Consider the following 19108-nt stretch of genomic DNA (forward strand, 5'->3'; position numbering starts at 1 on the left):
GACCACACAATTAGGCAAGAGCATCAACACAACAGCCCAACCGGTAGTAGGACATATTCTGAGTTTATCCAATTACCCAAAGGCTGGATTCTGTCACCTCTATATAGTACTAAGAGTAATCAAGGGAACCAAGGTAGTAGCGGTAATCAGGCGCGTAGCTGAGGCCAAATTGCAGTGTAAGCAAAATTACGGCAGGGGAGCTCCGCGGAGATAGCGTTTAAGGGCATCATTTATGCCTCTCCTGGATGTATTTTATCTAACAATTTTGAAAAAAAATGGTAAAATTAAGTGCAGGCAAAAGCTGTTTTGCCTAACGGCAGCTACGCGCCTGGTAATCAAAAGAATGTAATCCAGGGACAAAGACCAGACATGGAAAACAGACATACACAACAAAGAACATAAAGTAACTAAAATCATACAAAGTAACAAAAGCAAATGAGAAACTCGGACTCCACTAAAAACTGGAAGCATGGACTGGTGAACCTGTAGGGTAAGCGTCCTCTGCTTTTCTAGAAACACCCGCCGAGTTGCTCATAAAAAGTCGAATCCGGGGTAGACGAAAGAGGAAAGGAAAAACTATGACTCGTTGAACAAAGTTTTCATGGCAAAGATGGATGCACCGTAACGATCCACGAGTTCATGATGACGACCATAAAACTTTTGTAGTGATGACTTCAATCTTGTAGCAACATATCCCTGTTCCAAAAGCCTCTTTGTTAGAATTCTAGCGCGACACAAAGTCTGCGTAGTTTCGGCAAGCCATGGCATAACGTATGAGTTGTGATATGAACACTCCATACGCAGGTGCTGAAGGGATGTTGCCACAGATCAAAGGAAAGTTGAAAATTTTGAATGTAAAGTCATCACAATTGTCGTAAAGCTTTCCTTTACCAACAATTTCTAAGTGTAGGTCAAGATATGAGGCTGACTTCATAATGTCTGTAGTATCCTTTATCTCAAGTTCTTTGGGGTAGATGCGATGTATCAAATCCCCAAAATTAGGATTGTTTAAAGATAATACGTCATCTATATAGCGGAAACTTAGATTAAAAGATCAAGCTAAACGATATTCTTTCTTTCGGATCAGATCAACTATGAAGTCAGCCTCTTACGAGTGAAGAAATGAGTCAGCAAGTAAAGGAGCACAATTTGTTCCCATTGGAATGCCAACCGTTAGTTGAAAAACGCATCCACCACACTGGACAAACATGTTGTCGATTAAAAATTCCAGCATTTTGTAAACATCTTCTTCTGTATATTTGGAAGATGATTTGGATTTATTTCTTACAAAGTATGATGAATCTCTACCAAGAACTATATATTTGTATCTAGGTGTACCATCGTTTTTGGAAAAACAACGATGTATGTTTTTTAAGTCGGGATTTTAACTGAGTATGTGGAATAGAAGTATACAGTGTTGAAAAATCATAGGTTTTAATGCTGTTATACTCTGATAATAGTCTTGAACTGATTGTCTCTAAAAGATCTTTCGAATTTTTCAGGATCCACATTGAATTAATACTACTACGGGAGTAACAAGTGTTGTGGTAGGACAGCAAACCCTCTTTGGCAGCTGTGAGTATAGAAGTTAATAGTTTTGAAAGAGGTTTGGTGGTACATTTTGCAGATCCAGCTATGGATTCTTGTGGAGTTTAGGAATCCAGTACATAGACGGTAAATCACAGTCATCGTTTTTTGTAGAGAGACCAAAAGAGGATAGCACAGATTTATGGTTTTCCACAATTTCTTCTTTGGAGAGTGTGGTAGCAGTATAGGTCTTATCATCAGAAAAGAGCTAATTATAATTTCTTAACTATGTATAATAAGGTAACTCAGTGCTAAGCAGACAACGTTTATTGTACATTGGTAATTGAAAAAGTTTTCCATAATAACAATATTTTATAAATTAAATAAGATTTAAAATATAGAATGACTGAAATAATACATGTGCTTCAAAGTATTGTATATGATTTTAAGTTGATATTCTCTTAAGAGGTATTTAAAAAAACGAAATGGCATATTTGTTCAAAAGTATCAAATAACAGTACTATAAAGTGAAGTAGATATTTTTTACTGAAACGGTGTGAATGAACGGTGGCTACAGGTGTAGAAAAAAAAACTTAACATAATCAAAACTTCTTCGCTACTCATGCAAGATTTATGAAAAAAGAATGATGTCAACATTAGGGGATGCTATTAGCGGGTATTGATTCTTCTATTCAGAGGGAAAACCTTTTCATTTTATAGTTCCAAACTCATTCATTGAAATGTTTGAAAGTGCAAAAAACATTAAGAGCTGTAAGCCAAATATTGATTCAAGTGGCGAAAAAGGCAGCTTTATTATCCTAACCTATTTGGGCAGCATCGTTTTGCGCCAATTGGATAAAAAGTCGTAGTTTCAGTGCGCCAAAAATAAAAAAAAACAAACAAACAAACAAAAATTTCCATGTAGTCCTTTCCCGCCAGAAAAGAGACTATCTTTTGCGCCCAAAACAAATAAGGAAATTAAATATCAAAATGGTAAAAATCAGAAATAAACCGATCATAAAATAAAGAAAATGAGTTAGAAATCAATAAATAAAAGATAAGAAACATAAAAATTATCTGCATGCTATATTAAAAAAAAACCCTTTTTTTAACATTAACTCCGCCGGGCAAAGCTGTCGGGCCCAAGTCCGGAAGAGGGACCAATAAAGCGTGAAAGTTCAAATGCCGGTATAAAATAAGTAAAAGAATCGATAAAAAACAACATTTTTTTCCTAAAAGCCGCCGTATTGTTGTTTATTATAGTTGCCGCCGTTTTTGAACCGAATGGCCGCTTGCATATCTGCGAAACACGGAAGTGTTGATAGGATTATAACCTGTAAGCAATTCCTTTACCTCTCATTAAGTTTGTATCGCAATGAGTTTAAAGTTATTTATCATTTTTTTTGTTCATCAAACTTGAATGTAAACCAAATGTGGGTTATTTTTTGTCACTACAGTGTCACTACATTTTGTAGAACAAATTGCATGTCAGCACGATCTTACGATCCTGAAAATATTACTTGTGGTATCAATGAATTCTTGAGGGACCAATACTAAATTTACAAAACTGAAATATGATGACATAAACTTTTCATTACCTCGGTCTGGATCCCAAAAGCACATGTGAAAATTGTGCTAAAATAGAATCTCAGGAGGCAATAGGGAAATACCTATTTGATTTTTATCTGTGACCAATGTAGCACTGGTGCTTGTTAAGGCAGTTATATCTACAGTGTGTTAAAAATACCACAGTGCTAGATGTATTTTTTGTGCTTCTTCGAAGGGTGGCAATGGAGAAAACAGATTTTTTTTTTAATTTAATCTAAATTTTCATTATTTCTTTACATCCCGTTATTGTATTTTTTTTTCAGAATACCGTAGTTTAAACAAGCTTTCGTGTGATACGGTGCAATAATATAGTATCCCAGCTTCCAAATGAGCCCGAGCAATAAATAATTGAACTTTTCCAAGTCAAGTTTGGTGAAAAATTGCCATCCCTACCCATGAAAAATGTTACCGCAACTTCCTTGGCACCATTGTAAAGGCGAGACATTGGGCTACATGATGGTACACGCACATGTCAGTTTACTTCGTTTTATAGAAAGAAAAGGTTCGAAGAATAAACAAACGTAAAAAATGGATTTTTGCCTCATTGAGGTATAAGACGTAGCCAAAAAACAAAAAAAAAAAATGCTTCAGTTCATTCTTGGCAACAAAAAGATGGGAGGTATAAGGGTACCAGAAAATCGTATTTTGGTTGATGAGGGGTGCACGGGGAGGGGGAGTTAGCTCAGTCCACGTATTGCCTTTTTTGCCTTTTGTCGATGCTAGCATTACGTGTTGAGAATCCTCACCAATATACTCAGACGTCAACTGCCTCTGAATATCTGGAGTACAACCTCTGCTTCGGGAGTGAATCGGCATAATAGTTATGGTGTTAGAATAGTTAAGAAATGGGACAGCGGAATCGCAGAGGTATATAAAGAATACATAGATGCGTCAACGAAAATACAATGTAGTATTATTCAAGATATGAAAGACAGTTATGCATTGGACATGGCACATAAGAATGTCGATGCATTTGTAAATAACATAAATGATGTCTCAGCTGAACTGGTAGTATGAATCTTTAGTTCATATCACCTTCGCAATAATGTAGATAAACGTAATTCTACACGTGAAGAAAACAAACCATGGTTGAAGCATGTTTGGCAAAACGCAACGGATTTCGTCAAGCCAAAAGACACTATACAACTTATAAGTCGGTAGATACGAACTATACAGAACAAGAGGCTCCCAGGAGCCTGAATCGCTCACCTGGTTGAATTTTGTCTTTCAAGGGCAATAAATTTAACAAGAAGTTGTCCAACAATTTTGACCCAAGAAGACTTTGGTATAGGACTTATCATAAGGATCATTTCAGCAATTGAAAGTTTCTATTTATCATTGTTTTCAAGATATTGGCAGAAAACTGTTGAAAAAAACGTCATTTTTCCCCTTTCAAGGGCAACAACTCTTATAAGGAGTCGTCTGACAACTTTTATCCCTGAAGACTTTTGTAGTCCTAAAAATAAGGATCATTTCAACTATAAAAAGAATTTGGCTTAACCTATCGGTTTTGGAGATATATGCAAAAAAACTAATGTCTGTCCTCTGTTCAATTTTTAGTAACGGCGGCCACGTTTTTCGACAAACAAAAAACCCCAAATCAGTTCTATGCAGGATAACCACTAGGAACATTCGTACCAAGTTTGGTTTCACTTGGTAAAGTAGTGTCAGAGGAAAAGATTTTTGAAAGAAATAACATTGAAAATAGCAAAAAACGTCGAAAAAGGACAATAACTCCAACATGGCTTAATGGATTAAAATGAAAATTTGACCGCAGATAGATCTCATTATGCTGAACACTTTAACCTATGTCAGAATTTAGCTGAGCCTAACGGTTTTGGAGATATATGCGAAAAACCACTGTCCGACCCCTATGTTCTATTTTTAGTAACGGCGGCCAGGTTTTTCGACGGATCAAAAATCCCCACATTTCTATGCAGGATACCCCAAAAAAACATTCATAGCGAGTTTGGTTCCAATTGGTCAAGTAGTTTGAGAGGAGAAGAGTTTTGAAAAATTGTTAACGGCGAACGCCGGGTGAGCTAAAAAGAATATGATTAGGAGCTGAATAATGCAATGCTTTAAGCATCGTTGTCTAATGTGCAAAAAATAAAAAATAAAACTAAAGACGCTCAGGGGTAGAAATGATAAAGACTATTGGATTTTAATAGTACCCGCAATAATTCAGAGATTCCTCTAAGCTCATTATACAATTTTTTACTCAAAGTGCTGATTATAACGGACAAACCGCAATATAAGTCGATAAAGATATCAGTAATAAATGATGATTTTTTTTTAAAAGAAACTTTGAAGTGTGTCATAATGGGAAAATTGTTGTTTTTGTCATTATTTCTAAAGGGAAGATCACAGTAACAATTTAAAAATCGATAACGATAGCAAAGAGATCGATGCTACTGATAATTTCATATTCTAAGTTTTTTTTCGAAATTAAGTAGTTTTGTCAATGCAACTCATAATAGGCAACCCTTTCTATGTATATCTTACGAAAAGACAGACAGCACAATTTATCTCTAGAATGTCTGTCCATTAGACCTGTTCCACAAAAATGTTCAACCTCTTCTACTTTATGGTTGTGAAGTGTGGACACAAGCAATTATGCAATTATTGAAAGTCTGCATCTGAATTTTTTAACTTTTACTAAATGCAAAAAAAAAAATTACACCCGACAATATGATTTATGGTGAATAAGGATGTATGTCCTTCGCATATTTGCATTAAACTCGGGGTTAGAAAACATTGATTATTTAATATAGCTAAACACAACTAATTTTAAGCTTTGCACAAAATTCTGCAGTAACCGCGACCTTATTTTTCGCCCGATCAAAAATCCCTACACATGGATTATTATACTCCTGCAAAGTTCCTCCATACCCCAACCTAGTCAGAAAATAGCTTGCCAGACAACCTGTAGCATTGCTGGAGTAGGATTGTTAAAGACACCATAAGGAACATTCAAGTTTGGTTACAACCTGTCCAGTAGTTTAAAAGATGTTTGATTCGGTTTCGGGATGACAGTGATGGCAAAGGCTCACAGACCAGTAAATCAGTGTGGAAAAGTGTAACATTTTTAGTGTTTCCTGGTTATATATAACTCAATTAAACAAACACTACTACACCAATTAAGACAAAATTGGTGAATGTTGTCACCAAAAGATCTACAAGTAGAATGTTGAATTTGAGGCTATTTTAAAAAATTCATAACTATACAAAACTGTATGACACTATGAATCATAAATTACTAATTGATGGCAAAATATTCCTAGATAGAATAAAAGATGTAAAAAACGTAATACAAAAATACTTATCATGTTTATTGCAAATTTAGATATGCAACTCTCAAGCAATTGATGTTAGTATTATTATTTACTTACAATTCACTTGAAATTGAGAGAAAATTATTTCTGAAACCAAAATTTTGTACTTACCATACATGTACAAACTTTGAGACTTTTTGAACAATCGTAATTTATCAGTCTTAACAGATCTTTGCAAATTCATTTCTGTTATTAATGTATTATTACAAGTACTATATTATTCCTCTCTGTAACTGTTTTTTTTGTCTTGGAGACTAAAGATATAGTGAAGATTAGGCTTTAAATGTGAAACTAATCACTTCTAGAGACAAGACAACCATCTGGTATTTGTCCTGAATGGTGGATGAATGTTTTTGCTGTTTCAAGATATTTGAAAATTAATGTGAGACATACTGAGTACTAGAACAATGGTTAGAATGAAAGAATCCAGTATATCATTATTGACTAAAGGAAAGTGGAATAAAATGGACATTAGTTTCAATGTTATTTACTTTTCTGAGTTTATGTAGATCAAATAATAATCCATTACAAGTGACGTCATATTTTATAGTGTAGTAAGTATTGAAGTTATGTTGTATTTCAACAGTCAGCTTATGCAGTGCCAGCCTTCAACTCACAATATCTACAGTATTTTTTTTCACACAATGTTTTTACTTCAAATAAGAATTTCAGTGCTATTTTTTCCAAGCTTAACTATGAAACTAGTTCTCTCAAAGTTTCCATCTGAGTCATTTTATAAAATATGTTGATTTACTATTTATACATCACTTCACTTATATTACAAAGAAACCAGATAAAAAGTTGATTCTGAACCACATAAATCTTGTGGAATAATAAAATATCAAATTTGAGGAAGGCAAAACTTTGACATCATGGGAACAGTTTTAATATGAATTGTAAATGATGAGAGTTAAAACATCAAATTGATAACAGCAACACTATTCAATGTCTGTATTTACATTCAAGTTGGTACGTCAAAGTTAGCCTCTTCAGTTAAGGCAGCTGAAACAAAAAAAAATCCCTATCAATTGGCTATCCAAGTTTACACAGTTGAAATATTGTTTAAATTAAACTGACAAAAAACTCAACTTTGAAGTAAAATTTCAGATTGACAAAACTACAGTACACCAGATATTAGATTGTAATGTGTATATATCAGTGTATAATATTATAATATCAGTATCATCCTAATCATCAAATAAAGAATATCAAAATTATATTTTTCTTGAATACTTACAATGATACTAAGACTTTTCTTTCTTTTTCTCTGCTTCAGCTTTAGCTTCTTCTTCTTCATGGATTTTAATCAGATCCTCTACTTGTACAGCTGGGAGAATGGTTATTTTAGTCTGATTATTTTCTCTAGTCAAAGTTGCTATCTCAACTGAAAAGACAACAATTTAGAATGCTAGTAATGCACATGATTTGAAATGGGTAAAGTTCCTCTTCTTATTACTATTTCCAACCTTTTTTAACCTTCAGCCCATGCTTGAATACAAAACAAAGAAAAAGAATTAAAATTTCCATCTCGACCAGCTGACAATTTTTCACAATTTAAATCTTTACATGCATGCTTATATGTAACCTTAAATATATATTTCCTGCTTCTACTCCAATGTAATTTATCTGGCTTGAATACTTAATTATATGTGAATTGTCAATAATGAAAATAACTATGTATAAACAATTACCAGACTAAAGAGTAACAAATACCTACAATCATTTATAGGATACTTTAGTATAAAGTTGTGAGTTTTCTTTGATGCAGGAGGAATAATTCTAACAATTACAGTTTTTTTTAAATACCTTTTTCAGCTGTCAACTTGGTCATGTCTAAGGTTTTACTTAATACTTTTACAGCTAAATTCAGAGCATCTTTAAGTTTAACATCTCCTTCTTTGTACTCCTGCTTCAGCATGGAGACAGCATTCTACAAAATATAAGGGATAGATATTAAGAATAACAAGTGAGTCGGACAACTAAGACAAAGTTTCAGGTTTTCCCATAAACTTTGCCAAGTGAGATATGCAGTATATAGTACTGGTGAAGAAACCTTACACCAAAAGGCAAGGCACCATATCCACCAAAAGGATTGACTAAAATATTTTTTTCAGGGTTTGTAATTTTTCTTGAAATTCTCAATCAGAGTATTGAAATATCTTTGGCTTCTAGGGTATCAGATTGTTTAATCTCATTTAAATTCAATGTGTAATTCAAGGAAAGAAATTAATGAAAGTGCTGTGTCACTTGTTTTTTTTAATCCCCATCTATTTGTAGCTTTTTTTTGTTATTATGTTTTCTCAAAGAAAACACAGTTTACACTTAGTGTACTACAAAAATCATCCATAATCTTCTGTGTCATTCTAATATGTATGTACATGGTGCATATGTGTGACAACTTTAAAAATTCCTTATCAACTTCTCACATTACAAATTATAATTAACATTGAACAGCTGCATTATCAGAGTTCTCAAAAACTGATATCCATTAGGTGGTCCTTCAAGAAACCAGTCCAATCTAACATGATGCTGAAATTTTGTCAGTCACGACTGACAGGACAACCCATTTTGTGAACTATATATAAACAGAAAAGCTCATTACATTGTGGACTTACAGCACTATTATTTCCTATACATGTGGCTTTCCATCCACCATAATTACCACTAGGGTCACTCTGATACAACTGAAATCCATAATGTTTATCCCAACCAACATACAGTAATGATACACCAAATGGTCTCTTACCTACAATAAAATATCAATCTAGCATAGGTGCAAGTTAATTCGAAATAGATACTTAACAAGGAATAACTAGATGTCATGAGTTTGAATCCATCTCTGTGGACCGCCATACCCACAAAATGAACTATAGTGAAAAATTGAGTTTCTGTGGTAACACAAATGCTAAATTTCAAAATTATATTATCAAAGATAAAAATATAACATTAAAAATAAAGAAAGCTGATGTTGAAAGAGAAAACAAAAATACAGCCCAGACAAATACTTTACATAAAAAAATCAAGATTTGACCTCAAAGTAAAAGGTCATAGACTCTCATAAACATATTCATATAAACAAATATTAAATTATAATTTCAGGTATACAATTTTTGTTTACCTCCAAACTGTGTATAAGCCTGTTTGATATCACAAAGGGTACTGACAAGCTGCTCACAAGGTATGGGCTCCTGGTATTGTAATAAATATCTGCAAAAAAAACAAGAGATAGCTGTAATGGATTGCTATATTAAACCCCATTCATTATAAATTAATAGATACAACCTCGACAAAAACAAAGGTAATAGGTATTGTTAATTGTACCTTGTCTCTTATTTTCTGTTCTTGTAACAGTTTTTATGTACAGATTGGGATTAATGTACTCAGTTTTCTTATATTACAACAATCAAGAGATTGCATTTTTTTATCTGGCTGAATGCTAATCAAAAATATACTTAAATATTGTCAATTCATTTAAAAATATATTTAAGAACAAAATATTGTTTGTATGACCAGCACATTTGTTAGAAGTTTTAAAAGCCAACATGACTATAAGGGGACAATGAAGAAAACTCAAATACAAATTGAAAAATAGATAGCTAACAATGCAGATTTTCTTTCTTTTTAGTTATACTATTGTTTACATGTACCTGTTTTTCCATCTCTCATTTATTTGAGGCCTAAAAATATAATTTCTGTTTCCTGATACCCTACCTACCTTACTTTATTTTGCTAAACATTTTATGGCCATTTTGGCTCAAGCACCATTAAAGATTGTTTTCCCATTGTCTCCATGTAAAATATTTTTGAAAATTCCCTACCTACCTACCCTTGCTGGTAGCAGGAAAAGGGCCTTTTTTTTGGCCTCAGTGAATTTTATGGTATTAACTGTAAATATTACATAATTTTGTACATTCTGTAATTGCTCTATCTTGTATCTTTTAGGAGACATACATAGGCCTTGCCTGTTTTCCAGTCCTTTTGGTTTACTGTCCATGAAGTGTTTGAATGAAATGACATAAGAAAATATTTTGTAAAATCACAAAATTTTGCTATTTAAAAACTTTTCTCCGAACATGGTATAAGCATCTGTTGAAGCTTTTTGCAAAGTGTCACAGTAGTATCTCATAAATCTTAATACTAAGTCAAATGGACACAAAGTAATTTGTTAGGTGAACTGAACATTTTTACCAAGTTGCAATCTGATTAAATCCCTACCTCTGAGCAATCAACCTTAATTCATTGGTTAAAACATTAGCATCTGATGTAATTCCAGCAACACTGCAAGCCATATCACTGAAGAAAAAAAGTTAAAAATTGTTAGTACATATCAAGGGTCCAGAAATTTTGACAGCCAATGTCAGTCATTTCATCAAACTTAAAGTTATTTAAAGATAAATATTGGAATTTTGTGTTATTTCATCACATACTCTGTCTTTTAAAAAATATATGAATGAGCGAACAAGCTCAGTTTCGACCAAATATGGACTTTTTCATCACATCGACAAACAGCCGAAAAATTACAGTGATGAAAAAAATGTTGATTATTTATTCAAAAAAGAAAACTGTGATTATATTTTGTATATTGATTTAAATGAGTTGTTGACTTTTGTGTTAAAAAGATTCAGTTGATAATAATTATCAACTACGACAGATTCCTAGTTTCAGCACCATGTGTTTTTGTTACCACTGAAAGGTCGACGGGAAAATGATGGATTTGTCAATTTTTTTCTCAATTAAGTCAAGTAATAAATTTGTGAAAATTCTTCAATTACTTCGTACATGCAAAGGTGCTGTATGTGTCCCGTTAATTTAAGTATGCGATCAACTAATCAGTTATAGGTAAACCAGTCACAGGTGGCTAATACTGACGCACACCTGTCATTTAATTTCCAATAAACAATTAGGAAACAGGTAGACAGGATATTTATACACTTATAAAACTATGCAGACTATAATTCGTAAGGGTTGACAATTTTTTATGTCTGATTTTGGAAAATGGTCGTCAGTCATTTGCAAAATTTATTGGCCAATGACTGGCATTTTTTTACTGTTTCCGACCCTTGGTACATATACATGTATATCCATGGAGTAAACATTTCTTCATTTCAAGATTACCAAACTGAACAATCAAAAATAACTTACATGGTTCATAAAAGGTGGTAACACCTTTATTTCCAGTCCATATATGAATACAACCTTAATTGATACATGACAAATACAGTGAAACTTCTCAAAACCGGACCCTCAGAAAACTGGGCTTCCCTTCAAACCGGCCAATTTCAAAAGTCCCGGCTGATATACCTTAAAACCTGTGTGTTTTTTCTTCAATAGACCGGCCACCCCTGAAAACCGTACACCGGCCAGTTTTTCACAGTTTAAGTTATATATTTCAAATAAAAACAATCTCTCAATTCAGCCTCCCGGTTATTGTTCACCTGTAATAAATGTGTCAACAAAACTGTCAATGAGTATATAATATTATGTAATTATTAATTCATTAACTTCATCAGTGGACAGATGATAATTGAAGGGGACAGTAGCTTAAACAAATTTAATCCAAACATTACTGTTAATCGGTGTGTACACACGCCAGGCAATCGGGGTCAGTTAATATAGTACGATCTTTACTATCTTTTAACTGTCAATTAATGTGACCTGTGCCCAAGCCAAAAGAACATAGGGGTGAAATTATTAGACTTTATTGATAGTAATTTAAGAAAACAATACAAATAATAAGTTACCAACAATAGCCCTTTGATCTTTAATACACATTCTTTCAAAACCGTGAACATTATTTTATCGGCAGTACTGTTTGTAAAATCAAATCATTTACAAATGATGCAAGCTTTGAAATGAAATAAAAAGGCCAAAAGTTTTGAATTGGCATTAAATGTCTCGACCAACAAACTGACAAGGCGTAGGGTTATAGAACACATTAATGGAAACAGCTCTTAGAATGCATTGCTATTTTTCACAAACCGGCCATTTTTTCTTGTCCCAGTGGTGGCAGGATTGGAGAAGTTTCATTGTATTATATTTCTTCTGTTTTAACTGTAACTTTGACAAAACTGCTCCTTTTGTATTTTTTAAAATGCTCCATACACAGTCTATTTATTATTTATTCAGAAGGATGTTCATTTAAGCAAGGACTGTAGTAAACTGAAGTCTTCAAAGTTGCTAATCGTCAAATATTCACTGTCACTGATTTTGGCATACTTTAAACATCCAAAATGGTATAAATACGATATTATCTATAATCCGGGGACTTCTGCTGAAATTTTGGTTCCCTTGATATTATTGCTAACTCTTTTGTAATTATTTGGACCTGAATGGCTATATATAGATATCGGTATACTGATAATATATATGAACTTAATATAATCAAAAGTAACAAACGCCTGTGTTTGAATCGGAAACTGGGTAATATTACATAAATTCAATGCTAACTGATCATTTTATCCTTCAATGTAAACTTCCCTTTCTAATACATGTACATGCAAAAAAATATGTATTGACCTGTGTATGATATGTTTTAAAAAAGGTACATAGTAGCGATCTTTGGGTCACTTATGATATTGACCGGGAACCAGTTTATTAACCAGATTTGGCAGCTGGCAATGGTTATTCATATATACTGGGGCATGCTAATGTATATGACCTATTTAGTCTTGTAACTAGCCTCAGTACCTGAATCAGAAACTGGATAATGTTTGAAGCTTACTGATCTTTTCATGAAAACTTCCCCTTCTCATAACAAGCAATAAACAAATGTAGAACACACGTGTATGATATTTAAAAGGTACATTTTTATCTCACATGAATCTGGAACTACAATGCTTTGGTGGTGAACACAGCAAAGATCTGCTGGATTATGTGGCGTATGATTACCCATTAATGCAAATCATATGCGAATATTAAATACAGAAATTATGAGTGCAAGAAATCGCCAACACTATTAGTGACTTAAAAATTCTGATGTTTGAGATCAAAATTATCATACTAGTATATAAAAATCATAAGCCTAATGTACAAATGTAGCAGTATCTTACTCATTAAGATTGTATATTTTTTCTGAATAAGAAACTTCATCTAGTAACTTATTTGTGTTTCTCCTCTCAGCAGCTAACACCACTCCATCACTGGCCAGAATGCCAAGACATGTTCCAGCATGACCAATAGCTTCCATAGCATATTCTACTTGATATAACCTCCCTGCAAATATCATTATGATTATAACATAATTAAATTTTTATCATAAAATAGTAATCCAATTGTTCATGTAAAAAATGTCATTGAACTGAGAGGTGTCAGTTTTCTGTTGACTCATTGCAAGATATCATACCATGATGATTTTGTTCAAATTGAATATGTATATGCTATTTTAGATTCTTGTCCATAATGTAGTAGTATTGTTAATTAATAACATCCAAATGCAATATGTCCTAACCCTGGTTAGAATGAGTAAATTTAAACTGTACATTAAATTACCTTCTGGGGAGAATATTGTAGTCCTTGAATCATATCTTCTGGACTGAAAAACGTAACACATGAGTGAGTGAAAATATAATGTACAAAAGATGGTGCATGATAGTGAAATGATTTTACTTTTTAATGTAGACAGGCATGGACATGCACTTTGTTTGAATATTGAATGAACTTTTGAGATTGAAATTGCAAAAATGTACAGGACTTTGACAGGTTCAAAGCACACAGTTCTAACCAAACTCCACTAACAAAATACAAATACATAAAAATACATGTCATGACAAAGTGCTTCATTTCAAATGTTTTAACAATTTCTAGATTTCCTAGTTGAATTGGATTCTGTGGTCCTTTTCACAAAAAATTGTAAGTGTAAAATTAATTGTAAGTTATGACGTCATAGTAATTTAAAGTATAGTGATGTCATAACTTACGACTAATTTTACTCTTACGATTTTTTGTGAAAAGGGCCACTGAATTCATTCCCTTACATGTTGATATCATATGATCTCATGTGTTAACCTAGGGATGGTCGATGGGCATGATCAATATACACTTCTTCAAGAAAATTTCTTTAGTTCTACCAAACCCTATTTGTGAAAGTTTATGTCATGTATGCTAATGGACTTAAGTATTAGTCTTTATAAAATCAGACAGGAGGTGATTCATGCATGTCAAAAACTCACAGAATTTACTTTTATTTCTTAACCAGAATCAGTAACCAACCACATAACCAGTCTTCGTTTATCATTTTGGCATTGTGCTTGTGAAATAAAATTAGAGATCCATGTAGCCTTTTCCGGCTTTGCTTCAAATTCGATGAATGTTTCTCAAGTGGTCAATATGAAAAAGAATTAGACGAATTTCTATATATTTAAGAACAAGCTTTGCTTGCATAAAACTTTTCCTTTGAAACTGTCAAAATCATGTTGAGGGAATCATTTTTTTTATCAAACCAGAGGATTCCATCATGTCCATGCCCATGGTACAACTCAAGAGGAGATTCGGCGAAAAACCGAACAACAAAAAAAGGTTTTTCAATCTATCATTACGAATAAAATCACTGTTAATAAATAGATATTCAAAATATTCATTGTGAACATTATTCCGTCAACTTCAAAATTGTCCGGCTTCTTTTACCATTCTGTGTTTTGCCGATTCACAATCAAACAGTGAAGTGTGAATTTACTACATAGGAACTTCCGGTTGCAGTATATTGTAAAGTGTTCATTTATTGTTAAGTGAAGTATAAAGTCGGCTTAGAGTAGTTAAACAAGACATACATGAGCTTTTATATTGGCCGAGAATGTACCGATTGGCAAGATACCAGCTCGATGATTGGTGTCACACCAGTGTACGTCCAGCATTTAAAAAGGGTGGCAAAAAATGACATCAAGTAATGTACCAGTAACATCAAGTCCCATATTACTTCTAAATATATATATAAAATATTCTGACCCAAATTTCCATCCTCCATCTTGGAATGACCGTAACGGCATCCGCTTTACCCCAGTGAAAATATTTAGGCGTTACTCTACAATCAAACTTGAAATGGGATAAGTATATCAATAACATGACTACAAAAGCAAATTACATGTAATCTTTAGGCTTCCTCAGAAGAAATATCAAAATATCATCGAAAAAGTTATAGCACACGCATTTAAAGCTCTAGTACAACCAAATATAAATTAATGTTCAATCATTTGGGATCCTCATTAAAAACACAAATAGAAAAAAGTCCAACGAAGAGCAGCCCGCTTCACATGCAACCGGTATCACAACACAAGTTCGGTCCCAGACATGCTTTTAAATTTACATTGATATCCTTTACAAGTCAGACGATTAAGATATATACTTATTAATACTATTGTAGCAGTGCAAACATCAAATTTAATTCATATTCCATCAGACAGTAGAACAAGACACAGCAATCCATACAGGTATAATCACATTCAGACCTAACAAGACTGCTACAAATACTCGTTCTTTCGCTACACAATTCCTCAATGGAATAAACTACCAAGACAGTAGATGGTCATAGAACACGACCGGCCCTTATTCCTATTTTCTATCCATAACATACTCAAATAGTTATCATCATTAAATTGTTTTAAAATGTATGGTTTCCGTCATCAACTTGTTTAAATCTGTCGTCATTCATCATTTTAGACGCTCGGCGCATGATCTTCGACAGCGAAGGAGCGCTAGAAATTGAGAGAAGATGTAATTAAACTGTATACTATCACGGAGTCAGATCGATAAATCGCAAAAAAAATGTACTAAAATGCTGTTTTAACTAATTTTTACACCTGACTATCAATGGTCATGCAATAAAAAAGATTAACGGGTGATAATTGGGTTTAAAAAACTGTGTTTTGATATAGAATGTACAGGTCCTTATTGAGGTTGGATTATTCTCATTCTTCATAACCTGTAGCTGACACATCGGTGAATGACTTCCGTGGATTTGGGGTTATCTTATGAAAATATTTAAAAAGTTTTTAATTTATATCGTGAAACCGGATGGGGGAAAACGTTGATAGAAGGAAAAACATAAACTCGATCGTGATTATATGTACGAGTATTTAAAATGCGTGATCAGACTTCTACATTTGTACAACCATTTTACGCGTCAGTCACCCAACTTATTCGAGATCCGTACAAGGGGGTCTTTTTATCATAACTATTTCCTAGTATTTCCATCTAAGTAAACCTAGTATTAAGATGTATAATGAACTCCTTGTAGTCACTCGAAAGCAAATTTAAATTACGTATTAATGTATCTAATAATACTATACGACCATCGGTACTATTACATACATAGCAGGCTTAGTCATATCTTGTGTTTTACGCATGAACAGCATGTAGCTCTGTTCAGGCATAACCTGGTAGCCATGCAGACGGAACTGTGACCAGATAGAGTCATGCCATCATTTCTTAATGCAATAAATACTGAGAAATCCGGCTTAACACTATCCAAACTTTGAGTTTCCAGGTTCCATGTTCCTAACAAAATACTAAATTATTCTTAACGTTCAATTTTATATTTTAAAAATTAAACAAATTTTAGATGATTAACACTCACAGTGTATTTTTTTTAATGCATTCCACCTTATTCTTTCTGGTTTTTTTTACCTGTATCTACATGTTTCTCTTATTCCTTCTGTTTTTACCTGTATGTACATGTTTCTCTTCCTTTTCACATATTATTTCTCTGTTCTATTAATATTGCATAAATATATGTTAAATCAACATTTTAGGCAATTGAAAAGTGACAATAGATTTCCGACTAAACGAAGTTCACATTGTGCTGATAATTTTTGTCAACTTTTACAGCTTTTACAGTACGACCAAAAACAAAGCCAATGAACCTTAGTGCTTTGTGTATATTAATTTGTCGTTTGTACGATGTAGGAAAGCTACGAAGAATTCGTTGTGTGTTTCATAAGGGGGGAACAATATAAGTGATCGAGTTATTTTCTTCAACTTGTAAAATTTAAGCCTTGAAAAATAGACATCCTCACTGGTACAGACCCTGACAGTACCATGTTCCATGCAAAGAAAAAATATTCTGTGTGCACAAAACAAGAAAAAAATGATATCTTGCCGCACGCGCATTTCACCACAGCTGATCGATTTTGAAAATGGGATCCCAGGCTATTATTTGCCCATTTTGGTCATAGTTTTCACGAAATAAACAAAATTTCCAACCAAAGGGGTGCGTTTCCGTCCCCGGACCCACACTGATCCTAATTAGCGCTCCGTAGGTACCTGTGCGAATGTAGGAAAGCTATGAAGAACTCATATAACGCTTTTTCGCTTTTTCGAGACGTTTGCACTTGTCACATCCCGACTTTGGAAAACAGCTTTGCAGATTAGTTCATGCTAGACGAACATTTTCGCTGTTTGATAAAGTATCATATTATCACTTACGCTAGGTAAGGCGAAATCCCTGCAAGATTTTTACGGGATGGTGCTAGAGTTTTAAAGTATCCAATTACATCAATAATACACAAATCTATATCTTCTGGGTAGTTCCTCTGAGTATGAAATATGCAAGGATCAAACCTCTCTATAAGAAAAATAGTCCAGTAGAAGTTGGAAATTATAGGCCAGTCGGCACTTTATGTATTGTATCAAAAATTTTAGAAAAGAGCATTTACAAACAACTCATACAATTTTTACAAGATAATAATTTGTTATATAATTTACAGTCTGGTTTTAAGCAAAAATACTCGACGGATACTTGTCTTATATATTTGTTTGATTATCCGAGAACAAACAATGCCAACGGTTTGTACACTGGTATGATAATGTTGGAGCTGCAAAAGGCTTTTGACACTGTCGACCATAATATATTATGCATTAAACTTAAAGTTATGGGTATACAATCAATTGATTGGTTTCATTCATATTTGTCACAAAGAGTACAATTTGTCTGTAAACAATACTATGTCTGAACCAATGAATGTAACTTGCGATGTACCTCAGGGTAGCATTCTGGTACCTTTGCTATTTTTAACTTAAGTGAACGATATGTCAATTAGCATAGATAATAAATGTAAACTAATTTAATATGCAGACAATAGTGCAATATTGTTTCAACATAAAGATCCAAATGTAATATCAAACATCAAACACATTAGGAAGTGTTAGAGCAGTGTTCAGACTGGCTGATTGATAATAAATTATAATTACATTTAGGTAAAACCGAATTTATGTTATTTGGTCCCAAATGAAAAATCAAACAAATCTCAAATTTTTCTGTTAAATGATATGATCATGTAATTAAAGCTACAGATGTTGTCAAATATCTCGGAGTTTATATTGATAGTAATTTGAACTTTAAAAATTAGCCAAAAAATTGCAAATCTTGCAAAACAAAGTTGCTAGGTTTATTCTTGGCCTAGGACCCAGTACAAGCATAAATTTTGAAAAATTTGACAGTGTCAATATGCTTTCGGTGCCAGACAGAGTGAACCAACTTAGAATAAACCATGTTTTAATATTTACCATGGTACTGCACCTGAATATTTGTGTGAAAATTTCAAAATGAATCAAGGAAATACAAGGGGTGCTTCAAATTTAAATTATAGTATACCTAATTGTAAATTATTTAGTAAAGATAGTTTTATATACTTGGAACAAATTACTAC

The 19108-nt window shown here is 33.1% G+C and overlaps 1 protein-coding gene across 4 annotated transcripts; it reads right to left on the bottom strand.

Annotated features, from left to right (window-relative positions):
• Positions 1-7340: 7340 nt before the first annotated feature.
• On the bottom strand, positions 7341-15437 carry LOC148622940 (proteasome subunit alpha type-4-like). Of its 4 annotated transcripts, none has more exons than XM_088573320.1 (9): positions 15411-15437; positions 13959-14001; positions 13520-13682; positions 10686-10763; positions 9589-9677; positions 9086-9216; positions 8277-8400; positions 7708-7854; positions 7341-7472 (listed from the first exon to the last, which is right to left on the bottom strand). In XM_088573320.1, the coding sequence occupies exons 1-8, from the start codon at positions 15420-15422 to the stop codon at positions 7715-7717; spliced, it is 780 nt and encodes a 259-aa protein (XP_088429446.1). In that variant the 5' UTR covers positions 15423-15437; the 3' UTR covers positions 7341-7472; positions 7708-7714. The 4 variants fall into 4 exon arrangements, with proteins under 4 accessions (XP_088429446.1, XP_088429449.1, XP_088429448.1 ...); XM_088573323.1 differs by lacking the exon at positions 15411-15437 and adding an exon at positions 15093-15174; XM_088573322.1 differs by lacking the exon at positions 15411-15437 and adding an exon at positions 15017-15061.
• Between the last annotated feature and the right edge of the window lie 3671 nt (positions 15438-19108).

Source organism: Perna viridis, chromosome 3 (assembly GCF_037379345.1).
Source record: "Perna viridis isolate PV_CMFRI_1.1 ecotype Kerala chromosome 3, ASM3737934v1, whole genome shotgun sequence".
NCBI classification, from domain to species: domain Eukaryota; kingdom Metazoa; phylum Mollusca; class Bivalvia; order Mytilida; family Mytilidae; genus Perna; species Perna viridis.